General features: G+C 43.2%; 1 protein-coding gene and 1 long non-coding RNA gene across 3 annotated transcripts; one reads left to right on the plus strand and one right to left on the minus strand.

The window, feature by feature from the left end:
• Nucleotides 1-3133: 3133 nt before the first annotated feature.
• On the minus strand, nt 3134-8240 carry LOC125543995 (uncharacterized). Of its 2 annotated transcripts, XM_048707514.2 has the most exons (8): nt 8047-8240; nt 7613-7728; nt 7369-7451; nt 6890-7011; nt 4067-4231; nt 3898-3991; nt 3486-3660; nt 3134-3392 (listed from the first exon to the last, which is right to left on the minus strand). In XM_048707514.2, exons 1-8 carry the CDS (start codon nt 8087-8089, stop codon nt 3363-3365), a joined length of 828 nt encoding a protein of 275 aa, XP_048563471.1. In that variant the 5' UTR covers nt 8090-8240; the 3' UTR covers nt 3134-3362. The 2 variants fall into 2 exon arrangements, with proteins under 2 accessions (XP_048563471.1, XP_048563472.1); XM_048707515.2 differs by lacking the exon at nt 4067-4231.
• A 1243-nt stretch (nt 8241-9483) lies between these two features.
• Nucleotides 9484-11208, plus strand: LOC147979729 (uncharacterized). The gene is made up of 4 exons (XR_015599734.1): nt 9484-9970; nt 10054-10136; nt 10317-10548; nt 10821-11208. It is a non-coding gene; the product is annotated as an uncharacterized LOC147979729 (long non-coding RNA).
• Nucleotides 11209-18561: the final 7353 nt, after the last annotated feature.

Raw genomic sequence — 18561 nt, forward strand, 5'->3', positions numbered from 1 at the left:
GGTCAAGTAGTCTAATCACCCCCCCCCCCTCTAGACATACTTTCGATCCTACAACACGGTGTTGGGGTAATGCTTGACGTAGGTTGTTTTAGGATCACTTCTTGATCATACTTTTATCGATCGTGCTTTGCCTTCTCTTCTTGCTCTCATTTGCGTATGTTAGCCACCATATATGCTAGTCGCTTGCTGCAACTCCACCTCATACCTTTACCTTACCTATAAGCTTAAATAGTCTTGATCGCGAGGGTGTGAGATTGCTGAGTCCCCGTGACTCACATATACTTTCAAAACCAGCTTGCAGGTGCCGATGAGTCCGTGCAGATGACGCAACCAAGCTCAGGAGGAGCTCGATGAAGATCTTGTCCTTTGTGTTGTTTCGTTCTAGTTGATCAGTAGTGGAGCCCAGTTGGGGTCGATCAGGGATCTGTGTAGCATTTGGGGTAGTCTTCTTTTGTTTTGGTTTCGTAGTCGGACCTTGATTGTATCTGGGTGATGTAATGCTTTATTCATGTATTGTGTGAAGTGGCGATTGCAAGCCAACTAAGTATCTTTCCCTTATGTATTACATGGGTTGTGTGAAGATTACCTCACTTGCGACATTGCTTTCAATGCGGTTATGCCTCTAAGTCGTGCTTCGACACGTGGGATATATAGCCGCATCGAGGACGTTACAATTAGTTACTCCTTTGTAAGATTTGTCTCGTCTATAAAATATAGGGGGGTGTTGATACTAGTATGTGTACCGTGCAGTCCAAAGCACATCGCCAGAGTGCACACATCTAAGGGGAGCCTGTCTATATTTTATATATGTTGGGTTTGCCTATGCTTTATTTATATTCCTATGTGCAAATCCCGTATTGTCATCAATCCACCAAAAAGGGGGAGATTGTAAGGGCATATTTATCCCTTAGTAGTTTTGGTGATTGATGACAATGCTTTTGCGGACTAATCGTGTGCATTGAGATTTCAGATATATCATGTCTAGGCACAAGATGATCTGGTGCCCCTCGAAGACTATTGAAGATGGCGTTTCTCTACGTTTCTTTTCGGTGGTTTGAGTCGTAGGAAAGTCATACTATTAAGAGGGGGTCCGCGTTGGAAAGGTTTGGGTGGAATCGTACACGTGTGTTCCTTTTGCACCACCTTTCCTTTGGCTCTTTGGAGCATTCTTCGTTTCTCCGAATCTCTGCAAAATGATTGACTTCGAGTGTTGCTGAACTAGGGCATGCGGTAGTACTGCTCCTCAGAGCAGTAGTACCGCAGGCCCCTGCGGTAGTACCGGCCTTGGGCGCGGTAGTACCGCAGGTGCTCGCGGTAGTACCGCTTCTCTGACCCGGTAATACCGTGGCCTCAGGTCTGGCTTAGCAACACGAGCGGAAGTAGGGGCGGATGTAATTTTTTTACACCCGCACCCTTCGCGGTAGTACTGCTCCTGGCTTCCGGTACTACTGTGTCGGATTTTTGCATAGATCTAAACTCAGTGGAAGTTGCCACTGATGTATTTTATATGTCCGTGCCTTCCCAAATCTGAACTATCCCTGCGTTGCGCTAGTACTGCAAGGGGGAGCGATAGTACCGCGCCAGCGGTTCTACCGCCCTCTGCTTCATCGCATCAGGGCTGTTTTGGATACTGCTGTGTGGGCGGTAGTACTGCAGTGCCTTGCGGTAGTACCGCGTCTCCGGTGCGGTAGTACCGTGCGTCGCAGGCTGAGTTGGTGGATAACGGTTGGATTTGTTCTTTCACTATAAAAGAGGAGTCTTCTTCTCCGAGTTGACTTACCTCTTCCCCCCCCCCAAGCTCCATTGTTGCTCTAAACTCCATTTTCGCCCGATCTCTCTCCCTAGCCAATCAAACTTGTTGATCTCCTAGGGATTGGTTGAGAAGGCCTAGATCTACAGATCCACCAAGAGATATTTGATTCCCTCCACTAATCCCTCGCGGATCTTATTACTCTTGGGTGTTTGAGCACCCTAGACGGTTGAGGTCATCGCGGAGCCATACTCCATTGTGGTGAAGCTTCATGGTGTTGTTGGGAGCCTCCAATTAAGTTGTGGAGATTGCCCCAACCTTGTTTGTAAAGGTTCGGTCACCGCCTTCAAGGGCACCAATAGTGGAATCACGACATCTCGCATTGTGTGACGGCGTGAGGAGAATACGGTGGCCCTAGTGGCTTCTTGGGGAGCATTGTGCCTCCACACCGCTCCAATGAAGACGTACTTCCTTTCAAAGGGAAGGAACTTCGATAACACATCCTCGTCTTCACCGACTCCACTCTTGGTTATCTCATCCCTTTACTCGTGCAAGCTTATCTTGTGTTACATCCCTTGCTTGCTTGTGTACTTATTGTTGTTGCATCATATAGGTTGCTCACCTAGTTGCATATCTAGACAACCTACTTTGATGCAAAGTTTAAATTGGTAAAGAAAAACTAAAAATTGTTAGTTGGCTATTCAACCCCCCCCCCCCCTCTAGTCAACTATATCGATCCTTTCAATAAGTCTATATATAGCTTAAATATGAGATCATGATGGGTATGTTGAGTCATGGTTGGTCAAGTGTTGAAGCAAGTAATTCAAGTAAAGGATTCATTGTGCCTCTTAAGAGCATGTGATGGATAACAAACAATACCATGTGATGACCAATATGATACTTGGTCATAAGAGAATTGAGATCATGATAGATCGTGGAGTAAAGATGAAGGTTTACCAAGATAAATATCAAAGATTAATTTACCACATGGGATCCCTATGGTAAGAAATTATGAACTGCGCTTTGTGGACTAACTCATATTAATTGAGCTTTTGTCCAAGCAAAAATCTAAGTGTCAACAAAATGCATTTTGGAGCTAGGGCTCTTTGAGCTCCTTTTCAAAAGAAGAGATCAAAAATAAAATTTTGAAGTTCCATTTTTTTTGGAACCACATCCATGTGTAATATTAGCAGAACATCGATCTACAAAAAAGAGACAAATTCATTTACTATTAAAAATCCATGATTTTGTCTTCTATTTGTATAGCTTGCATGTTAGTATCTCATATCAATACGTTCATATGTACATGTGGAATTTTTTTCAGAAATTATTACACTTTGGATGTGATTTTTTTAAAATGAAAATTTCAGTCCACACAGCCCAAGGTTCAAAACACCTCTCTATAATAGTTCCACATATTTTACAGCATACTTTTCCAACTATTTAGTTAATAAATAACGCAAACCTAAAGCCTTGCAATGCTTTATTGCTTATTATATCCCGGAACTAAGAAGTAGAATGACCATGATCTAGAATTGTGGTGTTGTTCGGAGGGGAGCTTCTGTAAAGCAGAACTGTTGTACAAAATCCTACAGCAGAAATCCATCAGAATTCATTGATCTTCTAGCGTGGTATCACTGGCCTGCCAAATCAATCATCGCAGTGAAATTAAAGGCGCTGTCAAACCAGAAGCGATACTGCAGAGAACGACATATAAAATGGCATTCTTCGGTACCTTGTTGGATGTAATGAAACCCACTACAGCATCAGAAAGTTCTTTACGATGTCTGGTGAAGCAGTGATCTGCTCCCTCGACGACACACAGTTTGTGGGTCGGTATATGCTTTGCAAACTCATATGCATCTTCCACGGGAATGATCTCATCAGCAGAACCATGAACTATGAAGAAGCTGAATAAAGACAGTAAATTAATTGCCTGATATCTGCAACACGCGGGGTTTATTCTAGCACAATATGAAACCTATGCCCAACTGCAAACACGAGATATTTAATGTTTTCAATCCCGGGAATGCATGGGAATGACTATTTAAATGAAGGTAAATGTGTCATGTCGGTGCCATGGTGCCCCTTGTTTCAGTTGGTAGTTGGAATACGAAGGTAGTTCATTCCTCAAGTAGTTTCCTGACCTGCATTCCTTGCTAATGGAGAGGCTTGTTGCACGCATGTCAGTGTTCAGTCGTTCCATCAAGCTCTCTTTTGTTACCCTGTATAAAACATTTCCTACATTGCAACCATTGGATAGTCAATATATGACAACGAAAGAGAAGCTATATACACAGTACACAAAATTGCTACCTGACTTGTTTGTGACATCAATGTAACCTTCCTTATTTATTCTGTCAAGAAATTCTTTCCCTAGGCGTTCCTCAATGCCTTTCTCCAAATAAAATCGGCCGGATAGGTTAACAACCATACGGACATCGTCATATAGGGAAGCATAAAGAACAACCACATCTCCTCCTGAGTAATAATGTAAATTAAGTGACTACATTTTCTAATTTGCGAGTTAAAAGCACAACGACATATGGTAACACTCAGGTAATGAAGGGGTGTGATCTGTGAGTGTCAGGACATCTACAATGGTAGATAAGGCAGCCTTTTTTAAGCCTCAATGTCATATATGATGAAAACAGAAACACACCATAAAATGGATTATCTTATCTGTAACAACTAATGTTTACATGCTCTTAACATTATGGTGATTAAAATAAACTAGAAAACATTTGACTAGGATGAGACATCCCCTACAACGGAGAAAAATGCCATATCTTTCATACCGAGAAATCTCTTCGCTATGACAATTCGAGCATCTTGTTTTCATTTCTCTCTTCCAACTCAGCAATCATCCTATGTGGCATGCTAAGGCAACGGCATTGTAGGTGCCCTCAGGGATTATGATCTGGCCCCTAACTCCGTTGGAGACAAGGAAAATGATATAAAAGATATATTTAGTTGGGGAAGAAGTGACTTAGTTAGGAAGATAACAATGTGGTGTATTAGGCAATTAGGGATCCTATTCTTAGGGGTCAAGTCAGCCTTCCCTATTAAAAGGATATAAATATTGTGTAGGCATGTACTCCAATATGAATTATCCAAGAAATGAGAGAGCAAAAACTAATCCCAGTGGCCAACCTTCTCTCCCTCTCATCCCCAGAAACATTGCCGGCCTACCCTTGCTTCTCGGAGCCGTACCCCTATACTTGGCATGCAGCAGTGAGCGAATAAAATACTGCCAGCAAAAGTATTGTGATTAACTGTTTAGGGAATTCATGGTATTCCTAGTGATAGATATCTGAGCAACCTGATCAGGGTTGGACTAAGCTAAATGTAGATGACTCCTTTGTTACTGCTACTGTCCAGGGAGTGCTGGAAATCTGGGCAAAAACCGCAAAGAGGATGTTCTTTTCTCAGGATGCCTTGCTTGGTCAGATGAAGATGGAAGTTAAAGTGCCCCTCTATGCTGGTTGTGCCGATGAGATTTCTGATGGCGGTTGGTGGTGGTAGTGCGTCCGGCTTCAGGTCGTCAGTGGTTTGAGCTTCTCGGGGCCTGATAACGACAGTGCTTGGTATTGTTGAGCGGCCAATTTCTCCCTGTGTGCTCTTCTTTGGCAGTTTCTGGGGTTCGGCTGTAGGCGCGGGTGTGTTGTTTCGGTTGTGTCTCTTCTCCCCTTGTTCCCCCTGTGTACTCTGGTTCACTTGAACCTATCCTGTATGGAGCCGTGAGGCTTCTAGGCAAAATCGGTTGAATATATTTAGGTGACGATCCACTTCCCACATTGACCATTCAAAAAAAAAGTGTGACCCCAAAAAGCAATTACTAGATGAAATATGTTGTGCGTGTCTCACTGTGCAGAAGTTCAGGATGTGCAAATGGAATATGTTTTATAGGTAAAACAGACAAGGACATCCAATTAATTATACATATAGTGCCAGCAGAAACCAATCTTACGGAGATGTCACAACTAGATTTTAATGTTATGACTAATGGACTACATATGCAGGCAAGAGACTCCACCATTTTTACTTTTGCAGAGTGTATGTGCAAGTTGCTGAAAAACAAAACAAGCTCTTCCACGTGCTAATGATAAAATTCAATGAAACAACTTAATAATTATTGTGCCGCCTATTCAGCCGGATGATTTCTTAGAGAAATCATCCGCCTATTCAGCCGTTGGATTAGCGTGCTGGTGACCGTTGGATCACAGCAGCGCCACAGCAGCAGCGAGCGCGACAGCTTCGACACGGTCAACACGGTGCCATCGCAGCCCCGGCGGAGTTCCAACGAAGCGCCGAGGGCGTCTGGCGAGCTCCATTGCAGCTCCACCGAAGCACCGATGCTCCGGCGAAGCTCCATTGCAACTCCGGCCAACTTCCATTGCAGCCCGGATGGAGCTCCAACGCAACGCCGACGGCTCCGGCGAAGCTCCATTGCAACTCCGGCGGAGCTCCAACGCAGCACCGATGGCTCCGGCGAAGCTCCATTGCAACTCCGGCGGAGCTCCAAGGCAGCGCGGACGGCTCCGGCGAAGTTCCATTGCAGCCCTGACGGAGCTCCAACACAACACCGAGGCCTCCGGCGAAGCTCCATCGCAACTCCGGCGGAGCTCCAATGCAGCGCCGATGGGCTCCGGCTCCACGAGTTGTGTGCAGCTTGCTGCACTGTAGATCCGCCGCCATGGCGAGATTCACGTTGCAGCGTACCTCGTCGACGGTGAAATCGTGGGTCGCAGGCTCGCAACGCTGATGTGCTTGCGTCTAGAAAGAAAAGAGAGGAAGCAAGTGGAGCGATTGCAGCAGCTGGTGGCGATTGGTTGGCTCTTGCAGCGGTGGCTGCCGCCGGTGACGACAGGCCGGTGGCCGATGGTGTCTTGCTGTTGCTGCGTCGGAAGGAGATGGGGATTTGAACAAGCGGATAAGATTTCAGCGGTGAGTGGTGGAAGACGAGGAAAACAGGGGACACGCGGAGGGGATAAGCCGTGCGCGTTGCCGGTCCACGTGGGGACACGCGTCGCTAGGACGAGGCGACTTATGTGTCGCTGTTATCATCCGACTGAAAATAAACGATTTCCTTGCAATAATAAACACAACTATACAAACCAAACAATGTATATCACCAACCTTTGCTGTGACCAACAACAGCTGCTACATCATACTTCTCCTGATACAGATATGAGACAACAGAATGCAAGTCTTCAGCCTCTTTCCTGTAATTGCCATACTGGAATATGCCTTCGCTCTCTCTGAAAAGCAATATGATCAAAGGGACAACATGAATGAGGTTAGAAACCATGCATATGCCTATTTCAAATAAAGTTTATTGAAAAAATTGTGTACCAACAAATATATATTAAAACAACAAAAATGCAATTCGTAAAATTTAAATGGAAAAGAATTTCTGCCATATTTTTGTCCATGAAAAAGGTGCAGGTCTAACAGATAAAATAAAACCAGAGGATCAAAATGATAGTATATGTCATACATGAACCTGAGCTCATTCAGTTATAAAGACTTTCAGAAAAGGCTAGACTAGCATTTAGCACAACAACTTTAGTGAAAATACAAGCAACAGCATATCCAGGATTCTATGAGTAACTTACCCATTTCCACTAAAGTCAAAGCGAAAGACACTAATCCCTTGTTTTATTATTGCATCTGCCAGATCAACAATAACGCCAGAACTCTGAAGATAAGTGTTAAACGTCAGTAGAAGGGTAGTAGAAACTACTACTCCAACAGTTCAATTCGCTGCATCTCACATAAGCAAAATGAAACCTGGCCTTAGCGGCCCTAATCTTGAAGTGGACAAGGCGAATTTATTGTGGTCACGAAATAGTTATGTACCTTGGAGGCCGTAAAGCCATGGCACAAGACTACAATCCTGTTCAAACCCGTGGGATGCAGCAGCCCCACAAGTTTCTCTCCATGCTTGTTCGTTATCAATACCCTGTGTGTAGCAGCTGTTTCATAAAACCACACGGTGTCAACAGTTTGGACTCAAAATTAGCTTCACGTATCTTCTCTTCTGTGACAAGGATATAGGAGTAACTTCAACTCAGATGAAGCCATCCTTTGACTGAGACTACTAACACTATTCGGATTTGCAAATAGCTCCAAAATCCTTAGGTTTATGCGGCCATCTGAGCGATTCATAGTAGCACAAGAAACCATCTATACTAGTCTAAGATGGCTATGCAGATTCTTGAGATCAAATTTGAAGTATGGTAGTTGTCGCCCAAGAGAAGGTACGGAAGGTGAAATCAAGAAAAGGGGCTTACGGGGATTGGAAGCATCCCGGGAGGAATTGAGCGGTTGCGACATGGACGACAGATGGCGGCGGCAGCCTCGTGGGGTTTGGGGTGGGAGGAACCCGAGGCTAGTCGACCCGCCGACGGTGTCACGAGCAGGATGAAGGTTAGATTCGCCGGGCAAGTGGAGGAGGCCAGGAGGAGGCCGTGGAATTTAAGGTGTCCAGAAAAAGAACGCACTAAGAAGGCCCATTGGATGGACCCAACGAGGCCAACTCCACCTCGCGACCTCGAACGAACGTCCACTTTGCTTTGATAGGCCTATAGAGTCGTGTCCGGATCTGTTCTGGGATACGATGGTCGTGCGTCCAGCGTGCGGCCACATTCTTTGGCCCCATCTTGTCCGCCTTCATTTTAAAAACAAGTACCAAGCCCTAGTTTAAGGCAGCGGCCCTAGTTCACGCCGGTAACGGAGCTAGCGGCCTACACATCCTCGCCGGCAACACACCTAGCCTTCAAAATGAATAGTTTTGTTCGCTGGTAACACAGCCAGCGGCCGGCAACACAGACAGCCTTCAAAAGCGAATGTGTTTCTCGCCGGCACATAGCCAGCGGCCCAGCGGGCGGCACCCATGCCAGCCTCCAAAAAAGAACGGTCACGGTCGATCGGACGACCTAGTTCAGGCCGTCGCCGTCGAACATCTCCTTCTACCTGGCCTCAAACCATCTCCTCGTCTTCTCGCTCATCTTGGTCAAGTCCACACTCATGATCGCAAGGGTCACCTCCTTTGCTTTGGTTGCGACATTGGTGGCCTTGATGTCGAGCTGCCTCTGCCTGATTGTGACATTGGCTGCCTCGATGTCGAGCTGCCTTTGCCGGGACGCCTCCTCCAAGTCGATCTTCCTATTCTTGGCCGTCTCCTCCATCTCCAGCTTCTTCCTTTGAAATTCTAGGTATTTCTTCATTTGCTCGTCTTTGCATTGCCGCGTCTTCTCGTCCCTCGCATCCTTTTGAGACATCATGCCATGCAAAGTCTCATGCAAGGCCATGGATGAGGCACCACGTACGTCGTCCACCTTGGAGTTGGTCTTGCCCCTTGGCCTCTTCAATGCCTCGCCATCTCCACCTCCGGCGAACTTGGCCGTCTTCTTGCCTCTCTTCCTTTGAAGTTCACGGTATTGATCCTTGAATTTAGGGCAATTGTTGATAATCGTCCAACAATGCGTAAGAGTGAATGGCTTGTCATTGTGCCAGGCCTTGAATGCTTCCAAAGATTGAAATGCCTACACTATATTTAGATACATTAAAACTGAGCGTCTTTCCAACCCTCTCAGGACATCAACACTCCCAGCCATCTGATCGTCAGTTTGAAGCATTTTTGGCCGTTAGATAAGCTGTGAATCGCTCCTAATCCGGTTTCGTTCGCTAATAACGATTGCTAACCATCCCGGGCCGCTGCTCCGGTCACTTTTTTGAGCGCTCGGGATAAATTGGGCCTAATGGGCCTCTAGCAGTCTCCTTACAGACATGATGTTACGGAGCCCTAAAAAAATACCTACAGGCGAAGGAGGCACGACGATGCAGGTCTCCTATTCCCTAGGTACGCCGCCGTCGCGTCTGTCGATCTTTCTTCCCTCTAGGCCACTGCTACTCTTGCAGCCGTCGTTTCCAGTTTCCACTCATCCCCAAACTCGGTTCCTCCCGATCCCTCACCTCTTACAACCGAGGATGAATCATTGGTGTGCTGCCACCTTGAGCGAGATGCCGCCGATGCGCAAGGAAGATGTGAAGGGGCAGAACTACACTCGCAACCGGCAACCCTATTGAGGCTGCAGCGGCGGACGCCCCTTGACGGGCAGGCGGCGAGAATGGCGCGGTGAAGAACTCTCGCGTCCTGATTCCAGTTCGATGTCGCATTTGACAACCGGCGCCAGGGAGAAGGTCAATGCTAAGGTATTTCGCGGAACTCTGCCCTACACACCTGATTCCATTTCACTTCATGACGATGCCGCTAACGCCCATTCTGAATTTAACAGCAACCAAGCAGTAGGATTATCCGTCTGGTTCTATCAATTTTTGCAGTCGTTGTGTCCGTGTCGTGTTCGTTGGCCGGTGACCGGTAAGCATCCACGTTTCCCTTCCCCTTTCATTTCAGATGTTTACTTTTTTGGTACAAGGTACTGTGGTTGAGCTCCTACTTCACAATACTAATTTACACGTCAGTCAAGTAACTATTTGTATATATTGTGCAGATTCAGTTTTGCATATGGGGATACTAATGTGGATATTTGATTTTTAGTTCAAGTAATTGGGTTCCTGCCATTTCTATCTGTACATACATCCAATGTCTAAGCATCAGAGGTAATCAGTCCAGTCAACCAGAAGGTTTTGATTCTCTGCCTGTCGGCATTAGTCTGTACTATACTCTTGTGCCTGTTTTCTGCCTGCCCCCTGTCTCCTATGTGGCTCTCTGAATCCTGCTGGCATGTAGATGACTTATTTGGCCTTCTCGAAGATGTCTCTTGATTTATGTAAGTATTTTTTTGATCAAGCTTACCTGTTAAATTTTCAGATGGCTCTTTATTCATTTCAGATTTCACACATGCTCTAGCTACTCATTAGTCATTAGTCCAAGCTAATTGGAGTTTCATATACTGATCCATGTTGAATGTAGCGTATAGATGAAACCAAACAAGAGGCTCAAAACCATATTCTATGTGTTACAACATTTTTTAATGTCTAATATATTCGTCAGCTTATGCAATTTCAATTTTATGTTTCATAATTTTGTAAAATATTGCAGAAACTCGAGATGGTTGGTGTGGATTATGAGCACACACGCACACCTTGCCGCTGGTTGGTGTGGATTCGTAAAGCAGGAGCCTCTCCTTCAGCGAGGCGGCAGGTGGGAGAAAGATTGATAAAATGGTGGTGCCCGGCGGCTGGGAGGACCACGGCGAGCCTCTCCTTTAGTGAACTTTGTTCCTTGAGTTGATCACATGGCTGAAGAAAATAACATGCGAAGATATTAATTATTATATTAATGTACGTACAACATATGTTAGTTCCTCTGAAGAAAATAACATGTGAAGATATATTCTTATTAATGTATAGCATATGTCGACTTTGATGATTTGTACTTATCAAGTGTTAAGATTTTGCTTATTTTTCTTTTAGGAAAGGAAGCTATTTTCTGCATTGTACCAATATATTCCAATGTTCTTTTATTATTGTACAACATATGTAGACTTTGCTGATTTGTGCCTATCAAGTGTTAAGATTTTATTCAATTTTCTTTTAGGAAAGAACGTTATTTTCTGTACTGTTTACTCATACAGAAAGAATCTAAAATTCAATATCCCATGTAGAATGTCATTGTGTGGTCAAATTAAACTATGGCATACTTGTGATTATGTGGTCAAATTAAATGGTCAACTAAAATATTTCTAAGTGTGCTGCAGTTTGTTTGGCATATTTGGACCATCTAGATAATGAAAGCTTATCTTGTGTGCGTGTAATATATATTTGCACAAAGAACATATCTTAGTATTGAACTTTAGCCTCAACAATCACGGAGGATTATAATTCAAGCTCTTTTTTGCGAATGAATTCAAGCTTGATATCCGAAGAAGTATTCTTCTAAAACCTCTATCAAAGCAATGGTTTTTCAATTGGTATATGTACTGTTTTGTCGCTCAATATATTTGTCTGATGTAGGAGAACCGAAACTACTAGATTTTGATGGATTTATCAGTTTACATAACCACGAATTGATAAAATGCATTAAAATAAGGAAAAATGTGTGCCTTATGATCGGAAGGTCAAACAACCAGGTACAATCAACAAGAGAAACCAAGATTGCACATGGTGACCTATGTGCTTATGATTTTAGTTCTTAGAGAGGTCGTTTGAGGCTGATCGTGTGTCGCCTTCAGAGTTCTGTGTTTTTTGCTAAAACTTCTAGCATATAAGAACACACCTATGATCAGGCTTTGCTGATTTATCTTACAGGAGACATTTGCTATATGTTTCATTGTATATATTTAAATAAATTCCTTGTATGCTACCAGAAAAGAGATGTGCATGGCAATGTACAGGTGCTCGGGCATCGACGTACTAATAGAGCACCAAAATTTCATTTTGGCAAGATGTTATCTCTGAGGAAATTCCATCTTTTTTGTTCAAGAATCAGTTATACTACCGATGATGACGATGACGACGATGATGATGATGATGATATTTTTCCACATTTATGGTATGGGTGCCTAATAATGTTTAAATTTTGTATAAGGCATGAAATTGCTGAGTTAATGCCCTGGTTGGACTCCACTAACATACTCCTACAAAAAGATACTAATTAAGTTACATATTATATCATAATTCATATACTAATATTGTTAAGAGTAAAATACCTCTAAAATAATTCCATCTATCTCTAACATTACAGTGCCAAAGTAGACGGGCGCAGCAACGCGCGCCTTCAATGATCTAGTGATCAACAACAATTGAACATGCAAACATATACAAGGCCGAAGTCTCTTGGCCGTAGCAAGGAAAGAACTAGGATGAGGAGAGCATACCATGTCCCCAACGTCGAGACCACTCACGGGTCGTGCTTCAACGCTCTCAAATGCGGCGCAATACTTGTTGCACTCTTGTTGGATGAACAACCACCTCTTCTGAATCGAGGTGATGTCATGGTTGCTTGCAATTTGGTAGTGTTGGGGAACGCAGTATTTTCAAAAAAATCCTACGCACACGCAAGATCATGGTGATGCATAGCAAGGAGAGGGGAGAGTGTTGTCTACGTACCCTCGTAGACCGTAAGCGGAAGCGTTATGACAACGCGGTTGATGTAGTCGTACGTCTTCACGATCGATCGATCCTAGTACCGAAGGTACGACACCTCCATGACCTGCACACATTCGGCTCGGTGACGTCCCACGAACTCACGATCCAGCAGAATGTTGAGGGAGAGCTTCGTCAGCACGACGGTGTGATGACGGTGATGATGATGCTATCGGAACAGGGCTTCGCCTAAGCACCGCTACGATATGACCGATGTGGATCATGGTGGAGGGGGGCACCACACACGGCTAAGAGATCAATGATCAACTTGTGTATCTATGGGGTGCCCCCTCCCCCGTATATAAAGGAGTGGAGGAGGGGGACGGGGCGGCCTCCTAGACGCGCCCCAAGGGGAGTCCTACTCTCATCGGGAGTAGGATCCCCCCTTTCCCTAGTTGGATTAGGAGAGAAGGAAGGAGGAGGAAGAAGGAAGGAAAGGGGGGTCGGCCCCCTTCCCAATTCGGATTGGGCTTGGGGGGGGGGCTCCTTTGATCCCTTCTCCTCTCTCCCACTATGGCCCAATAAGGCCCATATACCTTCCGGGGGGTTCCGGTAACCTCCTCGTACATCGGTAAATGCCCGATCTCATCCGGAACCATTCCGATGTCCAAATATAGTCGTCCAATATATCGATCTTTATGTCTCGACCATTTCAAGACTCCTCATCATGTCCGTGATCATATCCGGGACTCCGAACTACCTTCGGTACATCAAAACACATAAACTCATAATACGATCGTCACCGAACGTTAAGCGTGCGGACCCTACGGGTTCGAGAACTATGTAGACATGACCGAGACACGTCTCCGATCCATAACCAATAGCGGAACCTAGATGATCATATTGGTTCCTACATATTCTACGAAGATCTTTATCGGTCAAACCGCATAACAACATACGTTGTTCCCTTTGTCATGGTATGTTACTTGCCCGAGATTTGATCGTCGGTATCTCAATACCTAGTTCAATCTCGTTACCGGCAAGTTTCTTTACTCGTTCCGTAATGCATCATCCTGCAACTAACTCATTAGTCACAATGCTTGCAAGGCTTATAGTGATGTACATTACCGAGAGGGCCCAGAGATACCTCTCCGACAATCGAAGTGACAAATCCTAATCTCGATCTATGTCAACTCAACAAACACCATTGGAGACACCTGTAGAGCACCTTTATAATCACCCGTTACGCTGTGACGTTTGGTAGCACACAAAGTGTTCCTCCGGTATTCGGGAGTTGCATGATCTCATAGTCATAGGAACATGTATAAGTTATGGAGAAAGCAATAGCAACAAACTAAACGATCATCGTGCTAAGCTAACGGATGGGTCAAGTCAATCACATCATTCTCTATTGATGTGATCCCGTTAATCAAACAAAAACTCATGTCTATGGTTAGGAAACATAACCATCATTGATTCAACGAGCTAGTCAAGTAGAGGCAAACTAGTGACACTCTATTTGTCTATGTATTCACACATGCACTAAGTTTCCAGTTAATACAATTCTAGCATGAATAATAAACATTTATCATGATATAAGGAAATATAAATAACAACTTTATTATTGCCTCTAGGGCATATTTCCTTCAGTCTCCCACTTGCACTAGAGTCAACAATCTAGTTCACATCGTCATGTGATTTAACACTAATAGTTCACATATTTATGTGATTAGTTCACATCTCCATGTGACTAATACCCAAAGGGTTTACTAGAGTCAATAATCTAGTTCACATCGCTATGTGATTAACACCCAAAGAGTGATCATGTTTTGCTTGTGAGAGAAGCTTAGTCTACGGGTCTGCAACATTCAGATCCGTATGTATTTTGCAAATTTCTATGTCTACAATACTCTGCACGGAGCTACTCTAGCTAATTGCTCCCACTTTCAACATGTATCTAGATCAAGACTTAGAATCATCTAGATCGATGTAAAAAGCTTGCATCGACATAACTCTTTACGACGAACTCTTTTATCACCTCCATAAATGAGAAATATTTCCTTAGTCCTCTAAGGATAATTTTTGTTGTTGTCTAGTGATCTACTCCTAGATCACTATTGTACTTCCTTGCCAGAATCATGCTAAGGTATACAATAGGACCGGTACACAACATAGCATACTTTATAGAACCTATGACTGAGGCATAGCGAATGACTTTTCATTTTGTTTCTATTTTTTGCTGTGGTCGGGTTTTGAGTCTTTACTCAACTTCACACCTTGCAACACGGGAAAGAACTCCTTCTTTGACTATTCCATTTTGAACTACTTCAAAATCTTGTCAAGGTATGTACTCATTGAAAAATCTTATCAAGCTCTTGATCTATCTTTATAGATCTTGATGCTCAATGTGTAAGCAGCTTCACCGAGGTCTTTCTTTGAAAAATTCTTATTCAAGTATCCTTTTATGCTATCCAGAAATTCAGTATCATTTCCAATCAACAATATGTCATCCACATATAATATCAGAAATGTTATAGAGCTCCCACTCACTTTCTTGTAAATACATGCTTCTCCAAAAGTCTGTATAAAACTATATGCTTTGATCAACTCATCAAAGCGTATATTCCAAATCCAAGATGCTTGCACCAGTCCATAGATGGATCGCTGGAGCTTGCACACTTTGTTAGCACCTTTAGGATTGGCAAAACTTTCTTGTTGTATCATATACAACTCTTATTTAAGAAATCCATTAAGGAATGTAGTTTTGACATCTGTTTGCCAGATTTCATAAAATGTGGCAATTGCTAACATGATTCGGACAGACTTAAGCATCGCTACGAGTGAGAAAATCTCATCGTAGTCAACACCTTGAACTTGTCGAAAACCTTTTTGCGACAATTTGAGCTTTGTAGATAGTAACACTACTATCAGCGTCCGTCTTCCTCTTGAAGATCCATTTATTCTCAATGGCTCGCCAATCATTGGGCAAGTCAATCAAAGTCCATATTTTGTTCCTTATACATGGATCCCATCTCAGATTTCATGGCCTTAAGCCATTTCGTGGAATCTGGGCTCATCATCGCTTCCTCATAGTTCGTAGGTTCGTCATGGTCTAGTAACATGACTTCCAGAAAGGATTACCGTACCACTCTGGTGCGGACCATACTCTGGTTGTCTTACGAGGTTCGGTAGTAACTTGATCTGAAGTTTCATGATTATCATCATTAGATTCCTCACTAATTAGCATAGAAATCAGTAGAACTGATTTCTGTGATGAACTACTTTCCAATTCGGGAGAAGTTACAATTACCTCATCAAGTTCTACATTCCTCCCACTCACTTCTTTCGAGAGAAACTTCTTCTCTAGAAAGGATCCACTCTTAGCAACAAAGATCTTGCCTTTAGGATCTGTGATAGAAGGTGTACCCAACAGTTTCTTTTGGGTATCCTATGAAGACGCACTTTTCCGATTTGAGTTTGAGCTTATCAGGCTGAAACTTTTTCACATAAGCATCACAACCCCAAACTTTAAGAAACGACAGCCTAGGTTTCTAGCAAAACCATAGTTCATACGGTGTCATCTCAACGGATTAGACGGTGCCCTATTTAATGTGAATGTAGCTATCTCTAATGCATAGCCCCAAAACGATAGTGGTAAATTGGTAAGAGACATCATAGATTGCACTATATCCAATTAAGTACAGTTATGACGTTCGGACACACCATTATGCTGTGGTGTTCCAGGTGGCATGAATTTGTGAAACTATTCCACATTGTTTTAGTTGAAGACCAAACTCGTAACTCAAATATTCGTCTCCACGATCAGACCGTAGAAACTTTATTTTTTGTTTATGATGATTTTCCACTTCACTCTGAAATTCTTTGAACTTTTCAAATGTTTCAGACTTATGTTTCATCAAGTAGATATACCCATATCTGCTCAAATCATCTGTGAAGGTTAGAAAATAACGATACCGGCCGCGAGCCTCAACACTCATCGGACCACATACATCAGTATGTATTATTTTCAATAAGTTAGTTGCTCGCTCCATTGTTCCGGAGAACGGAGTCTTAGTCATCTTGCCCATGAGTCATGGTTCGCAAGCATCAAGTGATTCGTAATCAAGTGATTCCAAAAGCCCATCAACATGGAGTTTCTTCATGCGCTTTACACCAATATGACCTAAACGGCAGTGCCACAAATAAGTTGCACTATCATTATTAACTTTGCATCTTTTGGCTTCAATATAATGAATATGTGTATCATTACGGTCGAGATTCAATAAACCATTTATATTGAGTGTATGACCATAGAAGGTTTTATTCATGTAAATAGAACAACAATTATTCTTTGACTCAAATGAATAATTGTATTGCAATAAACATGATCCAATCATATTCATGCTCAACACAAACACCAAATAACATTTATTTTAGGTTCAACACTAATCCCGAAGGTAAAGGGAGTGTGCGATGGTGATCTTATTAACCTTGGAATCACTTCCAACACACATCATCACCTCGCCCTTAACTAGTCTCTGTTTATTTTGCAACTCCCGTTTTGAGTTACTACTCTTAGCAACTGAACCAATATCAAATACCGAAGGGTTGCTATAAACACTAGTAAAGTACACATCAATAACATGTATATCAAATATACCTTTGTTCAGTATGCCATCCTTCTTATCCACCAAGTATCTAGGGCAGTTCCACTTCCAGTGACCATTTCCTTTGCAGTAGAAGCACTCAGTTTCAGGCTTGGGTCTAGCTTTGGGCTTCTTCATGGGAGTGACAACTTGCTTGACATTCTTCTTGAAGTTCCCTTTCTTTCCCTTGCTCTTTTACTTGAAACTAGTGGTCTTGTCAACCATCAACACTTGATGCTTTTCTTGATTTCTACCTTCACTGATTTCAGCATCGCAAAGAGCTTGGGAATTACTTTCGTCATCCCTTGCATATTATAGTTCATCACGAAGTTCTAGTAACTTTGGTGATAGTGACTAGAGAACTCTGTCAATCACTATTTTATCTGGCAGATTAACTACCACTTGATTCAAGCAATTGTAGTACTCAGACATTCTGAGCACATGCTCACTGATTGAGCTATTCTCCTCCATCTTGTAGGCAAAATACTTTTCAGAGGTCTCATACCTCTCGACTCGGGCATGAGTCTGAAATACCAATTTCATCTCTTGGAACATCTTATATGCTCTGTGGCGTTCAAAACAGTTTTGAAGTCCCGGTTCTAAGCCGTTAAAGCATGGTGCACTAAACTATCAAGTAGTCATCATACCGAGCTTTGCCAAACGTTCATAACGTCTACATCTGCTCCTACAATAGGTCCGTCACATAGCGGTGCATCAAGGACATAATTCTTCTGTGCAGCAATGAGGATAATCCTCAGATCACGGAGCCAGTCCGCATCATTGCTACTAACATCTTTCAACATAGTTTTCTCTAGGAACATATCAAAAATAAAACAGGGGAGCTATACGCGAGCTATTGATCTACAACATAGATATGCAAAAACTATCAGGACTAAGTTCACGATAAATTAAAGTTTAATTAATAAAATTACTTAAGAACTCCCACTTAGATAGACATCTCTCTAATCATCTAAGTGATCACGTGATCCATGTCAACTAAACCATGTCCGATCATCACGTGAGATGGAGTAGTTTTCAATGGTGAACATCACTATGTTGATCATATCTGCTATATGATTCACGCTCGACCTTTCGGTCTCAGTGTTCCGA

Source organism: Triticum urartu, chromosome 3A, assembly GCF_056163025.1.
Source record: "Triticum urartu cultivar PI428250 chromosome 3A, HENAU_Tu73, whole genome shotgun sequence".
NCBI classification, from domain to species: Eukaryota; Viridiplantae; Streptophyta; class Magnoliopsida; order Poales; family Poaceae; genus Triticum; species Triticum urartu.